The sequence below is a fragment of the Orbilia oligospora genome, assembly GCF_000225545.1.
Source record: "Orbilia oligospora ATCC 24927 unplaced genomic scaffold scaffold00193, whole genome shotgun sequence".
Taxonomy (NCBI): domain Eukaryota; kingdom Fungi; phylum Ascomycota; class Orbiliomycetes; order Orbiliales; family Orbiliaceae; genus Orbilia; species Orbilia oligospora.
This window is the reverse complement of record NW_011645750.1, coordinates 570,053-583,468: the sequence shown is the minus strand read 5'-3', so window position 1 is coordinate 583,468 and position 13,416 is coordinate 570,053. Positions and strand designations below refer to the sequence as shown.

General features: G+C 45.7%; 2 protein-coding genes across 2 annotated transcripts; both read left to right on the top strand.

Moving 5' to 3' along the window:
- Nucleotides 1–338: 338 nt before the first annotated feature.
- AOL_s00193g154 (uncharacterized protein) lies at nt 339–1,516 on the top strand (the record flags this gene model as incomplete). The annotated part of the gene is made up of 5 exons (XM_011128765.1): nt 339–529; nt 594–598; nt 829–1,013; nt 1,107–1,283; nt 1,358–1,516. The coding sequence occupies 5 exons, from the start codon at nt 339–341 to the stop codon at nt 1,514–1,516; spliced, it is 717 nt and encodes a 238-aa protein (XP_011127067.1).
- An 869-nt stretch (nt 1,517–2,385) lies between these two features.
- Nucleotides 2,386–6,689, top strand: AOL_s00193g153 (uncharacterized protein; the record flags this gene model as incomplete). Its single annotated transcript, XM_011128764.1, has 4 exons — nt 2,386–4,837; nt 4,972–5,160; nt 5,563–5,975; nt 6,249–6,689. 4 exons carry the CDS (start codon nt 2,386–2,388, stop codon nt 6,687–6,689), a joined length of 3,495 nt encoding a protein of 1,164 aa, XP_011127066.1.
- Nucleotides 6,690–13,416: the final 6,727 nt, after the last annotated feature.

Sequence of the window (13,416 nt, the reverse complement as noted above, 5' to 3'; positions counted from 1 at the left end):
ACAATGTATGCGCTTTGATAGCACCTAGCACAGTGCCTCTCTCATATATATTCGAAAGTACTTAGGTAAGTAAGTAAGTATATAATGTATGTACAATGCAATGTGGCTAAACTAAGTAAGATATGCTAAATTGATAGAAAGAGTTTCGAATGGTAAAGTAAAGAATCATGTTCCAGATATCATTGTGCTGTCTTCTTAGTCTTGTTCCTTGTCTTCTATATAATGCGCATTAATGCATGTACTTAGCTTACATACGATGTTTATGCCATGTTTGGCCATCGACAGGGGAGCTTAAGCTGGGGTGCAAATGTGTTGGGTGTGTTGCCGAAGCCCTGAAGATGTTTGTCCCGGAAATCTTTCCTGATCCAAGAAAAGCAGTCACCTCCCAAGTTTTGGTGTCTCGCTTGCCCGCCCTAGCAAATTTGGGTATCTTGAATTTTCGACAGAGTGCTTTCAACACCAGCAACCATCATCAACGACTACCATCAACAACTTCAGTTACTAACCCGCTACAGGTTCTTATATCAAAGTAAGCTCTTTATAGACGGGAATTATCGCTGGCCGAAATATTCAATACTAACAATTTATTCTAGGATGGGTACGTTACTATTACTCCTGGTGCCAATCGTTTCCGAGAATTTTGGGGAGAGTGGATAGGTGGGAAGAGGAAAAAAAAAATAATACTTCGAATATCGACATCACGACAATACTTGCAATCCGACTGTTTTTCCGATAAGAGAGCATTGCTTGCTGGAGGATGTTTGAGCTGGACAGAGATACGACATTTTCGAACAAATTGCTGATGGATGGGGCTTTATGTAATTGCAGGTCGTCTTCAGGAATACCAGGTCATCGGCCGCAAGCTCCCATCGGAGACCGATGAGACTCCAAGATTATACCGCATGCGAATTTTCGCTCCCAACGATGTCGTCGCCAAGTCGAGATTCTGGTACTTCCTCAAGAAGCTCAGAAAGGTCAAGAAGAGCGCCGGAGAGATTATTTCCTTGAACGTCGTATGTACCACGCAACCACAGAACAGACCCACCTAGATATGCTTGGGAGATTACAGATGGGTTAACGAGAGATTTGTTCGGAAAACGATTTAGATCCATGAGAAGCGTCCATTGAAGGTCAAGAACTTCGGTATCTGGGTCAGATACGACTCCCGAAGCGGTACCCACAACATGTACAAGGAGTACAGAGAGCTATCGAGAACCGATGCTGTCCACTCCCTCTACCAGGATTTGGCTGCCAGGCATCGTGCCAGATTCAGGTCCATCCACGTATGTCAAATCCACAAAAAACAAATGGGGTTCCTTACGAAAAGATCGTTCACTAACCGATTATTCAAATACAGATCCTCAAGGTTGCTGAGATCGAGAAGTCCGCTGATGTCAAGCGACCATACATCAAGCAGCTCCTCACCCCCAACCTCAAGTTCCCTCTCCCTCACCGTGCCCCAGTTGGCGTTGGCAAGAAGATCTTCCTTGCCAAGAGACCGAATACCTTCAGCTAGATCTTTTGCGCATCCTGTTGTTATCCGTCTTTTCCGCTTGTATATTTTTTCCTCACCCTCCTATTACGCCTCTACATTATTATACCGGCATTGACACGTTCCCGTCCGCCTTCTTCCCATACTTCCTTTTTCTGTCATACGGTGTTTACTACTACCAAGGGAATTATATGATCATTTTCCCGCTCTCGTCCTCTTCTTCTTCTTTTTTTTTACTCTCATAGGTTTGTTAAAAGGGGGTGGGCTATGGATCCGGTGTACTTCTTAAATGCATTGATGATAGTCTCGGAAACCAAAGAATATAATGATATTTACGGAGAGCAATTATCCTTCCAGGTTGAGGTCTCGTATTGAGCCGGAAATTCGGATATCAATAACTACTTCGTGATTTTATATACAATCCGAAAGTCCTAGTTCAGATGTATGTAGAATATTATGATGATGATACGTAAAAAAAAACATCATGAACCGTATATTAAATAGTACAGACACTTGCTCAAATAGACACAGGTGGAGCTAGTCTGCATGCATAAATCCTAATATCGATGCCGGCCTATCAGAGCCGTAGCATTCCAATGTGACGTCTCTTCTCCATTAGCAGGTTCCGGCTAAGCTAAGGCCTTCGGCGACAACAAAAATTTTAGCCACAGCGACATCGGGTTACTTGACTGCGACGATTTGACTCAACTTGAACCCACCTCAACAATTGCAACCAGGTAGTCATCTCCCCTTTAAAAAGGGACCTTCTAAACGCCCTCGGACCGTATCTTTCCATCTACAGCTCTTACCTTCCCAAACGGACTTCAATTGGCTAGTCTCCATCGAGATTTTCTGGTCAATTTCAATTGCAGTTCACTCCTTCCAATTCAAAAATGGCGGCCGCCCCACTAATCCCCGCCTACGACTTTGTCACCCCACCAGCCACTGGTCTATCGATAGAATCGATTTCCCACCTTAGCTGGGTATTCCTCAGCGTCACGTCGGAAAACTACACTCAATCCCTTGAGTTCATTCCCCAGAACTTCAATCGATTTCAATTCCTCGTCGATGTTTCAACCCTAAAATCCGACGACTTTACGCAGATTAAGCAACTGTTAAACGTCGGAGCCTCGAAAGTCATAACCAGTCTCAAACAACTCGAATCGCTTCGTGATCCGAAGTTACAAATTGACGAGGATCGGTTGATACTCGCTATCCCTCGTGGTGATAATTACACCCGTGATGAATTTGAGAGTGCGATTCGACATACGTCGCTCGGAGTCTTTGTACCCGATGTTCCCGATGTTAATGTCGGGTCGGTGATCGAGTGGTTGGAGGCGTATGGGACTGAGAACCGACCGCCGGTTTATATTTCGTTTAAGAGCGAGCCGGTGCTCGAGGAAGTGCTGAAGTTGGTCAAGCTGAATGCTACGACTATTATCAATTCGCAACAATTGACAGTGGATTCTAAGAAGGAGAGTGGATTGCTGAGTGTCGCTCCCATTTTTGCGACGGCTCTTAAGAGCGATAGACCCGATAAACTGTTTACAACGTTAGTAGTAGATGAGCAGGGTGTCGCATTAGGGTTGGTTTACAGCAGTCCGGAGAGTATCTCAGAAAGCTTAAGGACCAGGTCTGGAGTTTACCAAAGCAGGCAGAGAGGATTATGGTACAAAGGAGCTACGAGCGGCGCTGTCCAGGAACTTGTCAGGATTGATATGGATTGCGATGCGGATTGCTTAAGATTCACGGTCAAACAGAAGGGCAAGGGGTTCTGCCACTTGGATACAAGAACTTGCTTTGGATCTTCTACGGGTTTGGGAGCTTTAGAGGCTACATTACAGTCACGGTTTAAATCAGCACCAGAGGGCTCGTACACAGCGAGGTTATTCAATGACCCGGCACTATTAAAAGCTAAGATTATGGAGGAAGCGGAGGAACTGTGTGATGCGAAGACGAAGGAGGATGTTGCCTGGGAGGCAGCAGATTTAATTTACTTTGCTCTTACGAAATGTGTCAGCGCGGGTGTTTCCATTGCTGATATTGAGAAGAACCTCGATGCGAAGAGTCTTAAGGTGGTTAGGAGAAAGGGGGATGCGAAGGAGAAATGGACGAAAGGAACAAACGGGGCCAATGCAACGAAACCACAGGAACCAGCTGCTGCACTTGCAAAGGCTGTTGAAGTTCCGGCTCAGAAGGACGCCAGCGGTGACCGAATCGAAATGAGAAGATACTTCTCCTCTGAAATCACAGCGGAAGAACTTGAAGCTATCCTAAAGAGACCATCACAAAAGTCTTCAGAAACAATCATGGGGATTGTTAATCCTATCATCAAAGCCGTTCGTGAAGACGGAGACAAAGCTCTCCTCGGTTATACCCAGAAATTCGACCGGTGCCCAGACTTGAAGTCCACGGTTCTCAGAGCGCCGTACCCGGAGAGCCTCATGACTCTCACAACCGAAGTCAAGGCGGCCATTGACCTCTCTTACGAGAACATCTTGAAATTCCACTCAGCCCAGAAGGAATCCAAACCGCTAGTGGTTGAGACCATGCCAGGTGTTCAATGTTCTCGCTTTGCAAGGCCAATTGAGAGGGTCGGATTGTATATCCCTGGAGGCACAGCTGTTTTGCCATCCACGGCACTTATGCTCGGCGTTCCAGCTCTAGTTGCCGGCTGCAAGACGATCGTATTTGCATCGCCACCTCGTCCCGATGGCTCGATTACACCAGAAATCGTTTATATTGCTCATAAGGTTGGAGCCGAAGCCATTGTGCTTGCAGGAGGCGCTCAAGCTGTCGCCGCCCTTGCATACGGAACTGAATCTATTCCAAAGGTAGATAAGATTCTCGGACCAGGAAACCAGTTCGTGACAGCTGCCAAGATGGTAGTCTCAAATGACACGGGGGCCACCGTCAGTATTGACATGCCAGCTGGCCCGTCAGAAGTTTTAGTGATCGCAGACAAATCGGCAAATCCGGCATTCGTTGCATCGGATCTACTCTCACAGGCGGAACACGGTGTCGATTCACAAGTTGTCTTACTTGCAGTTGACTTGTCCAGCGAAGAGCTACAAGCCATTGACGACGAGCTGCACAAACAAGCAATGGACCTACCCCGTGTGGACATTGTTCGCGGTGCTATCGCCCACAGTGTAACTGTTGTCGTCGATACAATTGATAAGGCATTCGAAGTGAGCAACCTGTATGCGCCGGAACATTTAATATTGCAGATCGCAAATGCAAACGCATGTGTCGAGAAAGTGCAGAATGCAGGCAGCGTCTTCATTGGGCAATGGACTCCAGAGTCCGTGGGAGACTATAGTGCTGGAGTTAATCATAGTTTACGTAAGTGCACTTTGTCAAGAGAAATCTAACTTCCTCCTCTCCCCCCTATTTGCCCGCATCTCCCGGACGTAAGGGATCCTTGAAGGGGGAGGCTTGAAAATATGATATCGGCTAACACTGTTTATCTTTGGTAGCGACGTATGGCTATGCAAAGCAATATTCTGGGGTTAATTTGGCGACCTACGTCAAGCATATCACTAGCTCTGAACTGACTGCGGATGGCTTGCAAAACCTTGGCACTGCTGTCATGGACCTTGCAGCGGTGGAGGGCCTAGATGCCCATAGAATGGCGGTAAAGATCAGGCTGGATCACATGGCAAAGGGTGCCTCGATCTGGGTGGGATGAAATGGGCGGGCTAGAACGTACATGTATTCTGGAGGACAATTGCTAACAACAATTTTTACATGTCACATTGCCCGCGGTTTGCATGGCATTAAACTATAGTTTCCAGACCAAGACGGTACTGCACAGCATAATATCATATTTTCGAACAAAGTAGAGAAAACAGCGAGCTCCTTGCATTCTCGGTCATATGCACGTACAAGTTGTAGACTTTCGGGCTTAAGCTAATTAAAGAGCTGTTGACATGTTTGTTAATTATAATTACTTCATCTTCCAAGACTTTTGCGTTGCCGCCGTCGTCATGATCCATTGCTTAGCCCAAAGCTCGGGCCAACTCTAAAATCGACTTGTCCCGATACATATACCTCCTGAACATCACTAGCCGTTGAGCTCACGACCTTTGAAGGCCCCGGAACCGCTGGCCGTACCGTCTGGACCGGCCAGGAAGGCGGACCAAGTTCCAGAATCATGAACAACCCCCAATATCACCCCGCGTACGCGCCTTCTCCGTCTTTCGTCCCCACTCCCAGCCTCTCTTCCACAATATCATTGGATGAGGAGGTCAAGCTCTATACGACCACGGCCCAGAGGTCACTGCACGAGTCCCTGGCCGATCTTTTCTCGATTATAGTCGCTCTAGACTTCCTGGAAAAGGCCTTTGTGCGGGATAGTATCAAGGAGCATGAGTACACACCAACGTGTTTCCGCTTGCTTGGTCAGTATAAGACGATTCTCAGCAACGATGAGGTTAGCAAGGCATTTGTGGATCTAGAAACATTCAAGAGAGAATATGACGTAGGTGCTACCCGGTCCAGAATCTTTAGTTTTTCTACCATATTAGTATTACCTCTATGTTGTTATTATTTTCTTTTCTTTTTTAATCTATTCATACCTTCTGGAACAGTATTACAAGATACACCAGCCCTATCAAGATACAACATCGGGTATCCGATATGTGTCCTGTCAGGATATGTGTAAATATGTGTCGGCTTCTTGCATCCCAACAAGGGATGGAATTTACACAAAGATGGCGGTTGATGAGTTCCCTTTTGGCTGAATGTGATACAGATCGAATACCCCGCGGCAACCTCACGCCTCAAAATTGGAGTACCCGCTACCTCCGAACACCCATCACGAGGGGGCGGTGCTGATCATTCACAGGGCAACATCCCCAAGAATGGCATCACGGCAATCCTCGGGCAACCGCAGCCGTCAGCCGGGCCATCTGCAAAGGCGGTTGCTGAGTGTACCCAGAACTTCATCACCTTTATGGACGCCTTATCTTTGGATTTCAAAGCGAAGGACCAGTTACACCCTCTGCTGTCGGAGCTCATGAGCAGTCTTAATAACGTTTCCAACGGTGATTTTGAGGGTAGAGGGAACTTAGTTCACTGGTTGATCAAACTGAACGGCATGAAAGCGACGGAGGAAATGGAGCAGGAAGATGCACGTCAATTATCCTTTGACGTGGACCACGCGTATCAAGCTTTCTTTAGGACACTTGAATGAACAAGGCCAATGGCGGAACTTTCCGGTCAAGGTCAGTTTCTTTTTTTTATTCACGACTCGATTTCGCAGTTCGAAACCGCAAGCTACCTAGTATTATCGCACAATAGGCTCGTGAAAATGCATCAAAAATTTCGTGATCAAGGGTAGCTAGGCAAAGGATTGTAAGGGGCTCTGACTCTTTCCTTCGATATCTGCAGATTGGCAAAATGATACCTTGCTTTTTTCATATTTCTTCCCCTCTCCTCATCCAAGGATTGGCTGTATTACTCGATCTTGCATGAGCGAAGGCGTCGGATTCCTGCAGGACGAGCCCGTTTCAGAAGGCCGCAGACAGCATGCGTCCAGCTTCAAGTCAAGTGATTTACAACTTCATCTTGCATTCGTATTTTTCTTTTCCCCCTTCAAGGATTATAAAAGTCAGGAAATGATGACCGCATTCGGGTGTTTGCACCGGCAGGAAAATAGCCGCGCTGTCATAGATATCGCTGTCTTCTTCTCCTTCTTCCTTTTTTTTTTTTTTCAGCACATCAGTCGTTTGAAGCTCTGTTAATGAAACCACCCCCAAGCAATATCGAAGAGATTACGGACACCGAGAGGCTCCATCCTTTGGACACGGACTATACCCGTGTTCATATTCTGCTATCGGGCGAAAGCCATTGGAAGGGAGGGATTGCTAACTCCCCGATTCGCTGGAAAAATCCGTTCCAGCTTCTCCCATGCTTCCTTTTCTCCAGGTCGAAAAAAAAGAAAGAAAGAAAGATCGAATAGTTCAACGGCCAGGTTCGATACGCAAGGAGTTACTTGTGATTTCTGGAGTTAACGGCCGAGCAAAGCTACCCCCAAAATCCGGATGAAGGTTCTCCTTCCGCCGAGGAGACACAATTTATCCCGATTGGAATGCATACTACTTCGATCTGCTGCTTATTCCCACCGAACTGTGCCGCGCATTTACATGGGAAAGGCCTGCAACAGAGAACCAAGCTCCGTGAGCTTTTAACTTTGCAAGGACGAGCTCGCAAAAAAAGGGCACTAAAGCAAACTCCACGCTGCCGATTGAGCATGGGAGGCCCAAAATGCTCAGGCGCGGTGGCGCCCAAGAGCTTCCCTTCTAAACGAGTAGTAAGACAACGTTGAACTGGAATCCCGAGCCTAAGCTCGAAGAAGATCCACGGAAAAGGGAAGAAAAGAAAAGGAAAAAGAAAGATTCTTTTTTTTTGTTTTGTTTTTAACTCCTTGACAGGCGGATCAAACGGAACGGGTTGGGATTTCGAATGATCGAGCTTGCGTGTTTTCCCTTCCGCCAGCCCATCCCTTTTGCTCACACACACCCGACCAACCCTTGCAAGCGGTCGAAAGGTTTGTGCGTTAAAACCCTCTTTGGAGATGGGTGGAAACGCCGGATGGTGCAGAGAGACCAAAAAAAAAAAAAAAAAAAAAAAAAAAAAAAAAAAAAGAATGACAAAATGCAATGCAAATGCAAATGCAAAATGCAATGGAAAAAAGAAGGTCCGACGATAACCTAACGAGCGAGCGCGCAGGCGGGACCATGCAAGCCTGCAGCTTGTTGCATGGTACTTGTACTTACATCCGAAGCAGGAGGAACATTGGGAGGGGGAGTGCACGGGTAGCTAGACCCGAACATGCAAATGTACTTACTATACATCGAGATAAGCGGAAATGTTCAGTTTCGTTGAGGTCTTATTCTCAATCAGATGGTTGCAATGTATCCATTTCAGCTCGTTTGAGCTCACCCGGTGTTCGAGATATTTCTTCCATATTCCATTCTCTACAGATCATCCTCTTTTTTTCCTTCTTGCTTTTTCTTTCTTAGTTTTAATTGTCCTTGTCCGGATTTTATACGCAAATATTGAACTACCTCGCTTCGGCCCACTCCCTCATGGCCGCCCTCGCCGCTTTCTCACTCTCGTTACCCCATTCCCTGCTGTTGTTGAGGTCTCGATCAAGCTTCAGGATACGAGAACGGACTGAATCCGTTCTGATTTCATACATTTTGGGAGCGATCTGGGTTATAATCAACTAAACGGTGTCTTCTTCTTCTTCTTCTTTTTGTTTTTTTTTTGCACTTTCTCACTGCATTTACCCTTAACGTTAGGAAGGTGGTGTTACGTTTCACGAAAACAGCCTTGCCGCGACATGGTCACTCGAATCTCGTGATAATCCATGATAAACCTTCTCTTCCACTCTTATCCTATCCTTTCCTTTTCGTATACATTCATTGATTCATGAAACAAAATATAAAGAATTTAGCCTTTTGCCCAACGTTGATGTGGTTATAGAAACATAAGCCTCGATCGTGCAGTGTCATTCCTTTCTTTGCCTTTCCTTTCCTTTCCTTTCCGTCGAGAAAAAAATGGACGGGGGTGTATATATATAATATATAAGTTGATATATACTATATATACCCTAGCTTTGTGTAATCGATCGATGATATCAATGTAGTAAGCCGGCTAGCTAACTAGCTAGCCGGAGGTCGAAACGGTTTGACATATAGTAGTAATCCCGCCTCGGCGCCGGCCGTTAGAACTGTTCGAGAATTGTCGTACCAACATGGGTCAAGGTATACTCATTCATTTTCTTTCTTGTGAAAGTATATTGCAAAATAGAGACCTGGACCTGGACGAAAAAGAAGTTTTTTTTTTAGCATATTGCTTGTATTGTGTATGCAGAGGTATGTAGGTAGGTGTGTATGTACGGTACCTAGCTGGGAAGTGAGAATGAGACTCCGTCCGGGGTTCTCTTTCGTTTTTCTGACTTTTCGTTCTCCTTTTCGTTCTCGAATCGAATTGCAATTGAGAAAGAAGAAGAAGAAAAAAGAAAAGAAAAGAATAATGAAGTAGTTAGAAATGGAGATTTTTCAACGGTTTTTCTCATTTCTGTCCTTTTTTTTCCCCTTGGTGGAGCCTGTTGAAGATAAACTTTGGGATGTTCTTTTGGGAATGAGTGAGTGTTCGTTCAACAGTGGTGGTGGGCCATCGTGAAAGCTTGCAAGCTTGTTTTGACACCTTGCTTTGCAAGGAACGGATAAATCCATGGAAATTTTTCAGATTAATCGAATGAAAGAAAAGAAAAAGAAGAAAAAAAAATTCTGGCTAACCGATGAATTCAATTTGAATAAACTGACAACTTCATCACTTTCTTTTCTTTCTCTCTCTCTGGTCGCCCTTGCTTCCCGAGCTCTTCCACAAAAAGGGCCAATATCAAATATTGAAAATTCCGAAGTATAGTAAAAAAAAGATTGGGGGGTCTTCTTCTATGTAATGGTGGGGTGAACTTCATATGCAAGGCAGAATTCAATGATGTGTGAGTGTGGTGGAACTTTCAATTAATTCGTGACTTTGAAATTCTTCATTTCTTTCTCTCTCTCTCTTTTCCTTTCTCTCTCTGTCCTTCTACGCGGTAACAAAAAGTAAGCGTCATCATTGACATTAGGAAATCATATTTCAAATTCAAAAAAAAAGCATCCATAAGCATAGCGCAGCACAGCATTTGCAAACCAAAAGAAAAAAACAAAAGTAAAAACATCCGTAGACTTTTTTTTGAGGATTTTCGTCCACAATCCGTGTAAAAAGAAGAAGAAAGAGTATGGTGGAAAAGTATCATCAGTTAGGATGAGAAACAAAAAAAAATATTATTCGTGAGCAAAATTTACGCCAACGGAAAAGAAAAGAAAAATCAATTTTTAGTTCCCTTTTTGATAGAAAAGACGACAGATAGAGAGACGCAACCCCAGAAAGGAAGCCAGGACATGACATGTCGTGATATTAGAATCAATATTGAGAATAGACGGCGCAAGGGAAAGAAGTGTAAAAAAAAGTAACTCCATTGGAACACCTGCTTTCTTGAGAACAGAGGCCGCCCACACATGATAAAGGAAATATACCCAAATTAACCGGTGTGAGATGAAAGTAAAATCCCGATACAAAGGAAAGCGAACCAGAAAATCAAGAAAAGGCCGAGCGATTGGAGGGAGGCTAATGGCAGTTAAAGGAGGGGTTTATGCACCAAAGATATGCAGGACGAACAGGCCCTCTTTTTTTTCTCTGTTCGAGAGTGATGTTGACGTTGCGGGACAGGTGGGGTCGGCGCGGACTAGGTAGCTGTCATGTCGGCATCCCATATTTTCTGCTGATGGTGGTGGCGGAAAATCCATCGGTTTCAACCATGAGCTCCAGATCAGCTGCATTAAATTGACCTTTCTCGGAGCATATGTATAAGGTGAGGTTAATTAAGATGTGGATTTTTGACAGTTCGCTCGCTCGCTCGGATCGGAAAAATGGTAATTAAAGGATAAAGAATTAAGAATCCTGTCAGGCCCCAGATAAGGGAAAAACGAAAAACTCATAACATTCGGAAATGAAACCCCTCCCGTTCAAGAAAAAATCAGGCGGAGTAAGCTGAGGGTTCTGTCCGTTGGCCATGATGTCAGGTGAATGGGCTGCAACCGATTCGAGTCTGTCAAGGCGTCTAATTTGATGCTGATATTCGTAAAACGGGCCATGGCGTGATAAGGTATGTATGGTATGTATGGATTATCCGGCGGGTGCCATGTGCAAGCCTCAAATGCCCATGTGGAGAAGTTTAAGATTATTCTCCTTCACGATGCCTGCTTGATTGCTTGCAAGGTTGGAATTTTCAGGCCTCCGGATATAGTGCTGAGATCCTTTGAGCTGTATAGTTGGTGCGACGACACCACCACGGCGAGCCTGTATTATGGAATTTTCCTGCTTATTCAGGACGGTAGAGCGGGACGCAGAAATGACTTCGAACGGACAACGGCTAGATATCCCATACGAAGAGAAGGAAGGGCTTGTCAGCACTCGTATAATTATTGAAGTGATTAAGCAGCTCGCCCGCCAATTGGCAGCTCGACGGTTCGGCATAACACATGGGAAAGCGCGGAACTTACCCAAGACGAAAGGTGGGAAATAGGAGCAGGAGGACATCATTTTCTGCAAATATAGTCGGAATTTCTGTTGGCCGCTAGACAGAACCCGCTCCTTTTCGCAGCCCACCGGAGCAGCTGTGAGCAGTTGTCACGACCCCTTCCCCTCACAATCTTCGCACTTGTAATCATGTTTTACTATTCTTTCTTTCGGGACGCAAGTTGTTGTTCTCGATGCAGCACACGTGACTGTATTGCTGGTCTTGTGGCCACAGCTGTAAACCTGGATGAGGTTTTGGCACATTGTGAGGGTCGTGCGTGTGTGTAGCAAAAATGTGGAGCTACCAGGTCGGCCCCAGGGATCTTCTTCCTGCAGAACTAGCTTCGTTTGCAACTTGACCGCACACCGAGCAGAACCAGAAGAAGGGGGAAAGTTTCCGCACGGTCGAAGAGGCTGTTGATTGATTGATTGAGCTGAGCTATCGAGATTTTGAAAACCGCAGCGTGCTATATCTTGTCGTCGTCCCAAACGTTCTCGATCTTTGTGACATAAACATGTATGTATGTATCTGAGGCGGTGGATATTTTTATGGGGTCTGGTTTGCAGAGATACCAACAAACGCTCCAAGCCAGTGTATGTATGTACTATCCGCGACGAATGAAAAGGTTTCAAGGAAGTTAGAGGTCGAAAAGGTGGATACGCAAGAGAAGGATGAGAAGACTAAAGAAGATCTGGATGCAAGAGAGGTATGCCTTCTTTTATAAAGATCCAAGCACGAACCCGACAACGCGGTTCCGGTCCGTAGGTGGTGCCATTGTTGCCAAAGGGAAGATAGCCCGTAGATATCTCCTGAAGGAATGCGGATGAGGTTGCGTCGTGCCCTACCGCGGGTGGGGTGTGTCTTGCAAAATAATAAATTATACCTACCATGGGGATATAAGGTGACTTCGCCATTAGCATGGACTGACGCCCATTGATTTGATCAAAGTTAGCTCAGTTAAGTTAATTAGGTTTCGTCCGTTGGATACGGTACATACCTACACCGTGCATCCTGGCTCGAAACCCCAGCGGCCTTGCCCTGCAGCCTGTTCCTTTGCTCTTTGCTCTTGCTGCTTGTGAACTGGAGCTACGACTATTGAAGCTAGCCGGGACCTTGCGTAGTAGACACGGCAAGGAATTCATGTACTCAGAAATAGGCCCTTGGTTGGCTCCTTGTTAGTGGCGCGAGGCTTCCCCAATCTCGACTGATTTGCATTTGCGGGAGGCATCCAGCTTGGCCCATTCGCCAGATTCGATTTCACTTTTTTCTCTCAGCATCGTATTGTATCAAATCATACCATGGCATGTGCATGACACGGCGAAGGGGGCAAAGATGGTTACCTGGTAAATTTAATTGCAATTGACTGGAAGCAAGCTCAAAACTCAGAACAGTATAAGTGCTCCAGACTGGTTTAGCGTAGTTCTGGGCCCGTCGGCAGCTTGACCTCGAATGGGCACTCCGAAAGATGTATGACGGGTCTAGAGCTCGCACACTATCATGGGGTCAACGGGACTAACGCAACACGATAGCGTCCGCACCCCCAGTCCCTTAGTTGGGTCTTCTTGCGTGCTCTCGGCTTGCTTTGGTCTGGGTATGGCATATGGGCCTGGGTATGGGTACATTGCCATTACATGTATGTATGTCTGGGCGGAGGAGGGTGGACGAAATGGGGACGATACCGAGATCGATGGTTCAATTCAGTTGCGTATTCCAATTTCCGTTTCACTTCCAATTTCACTTTCATTGCATGTTATATTATTATCATCTTGAATATTAATCACTT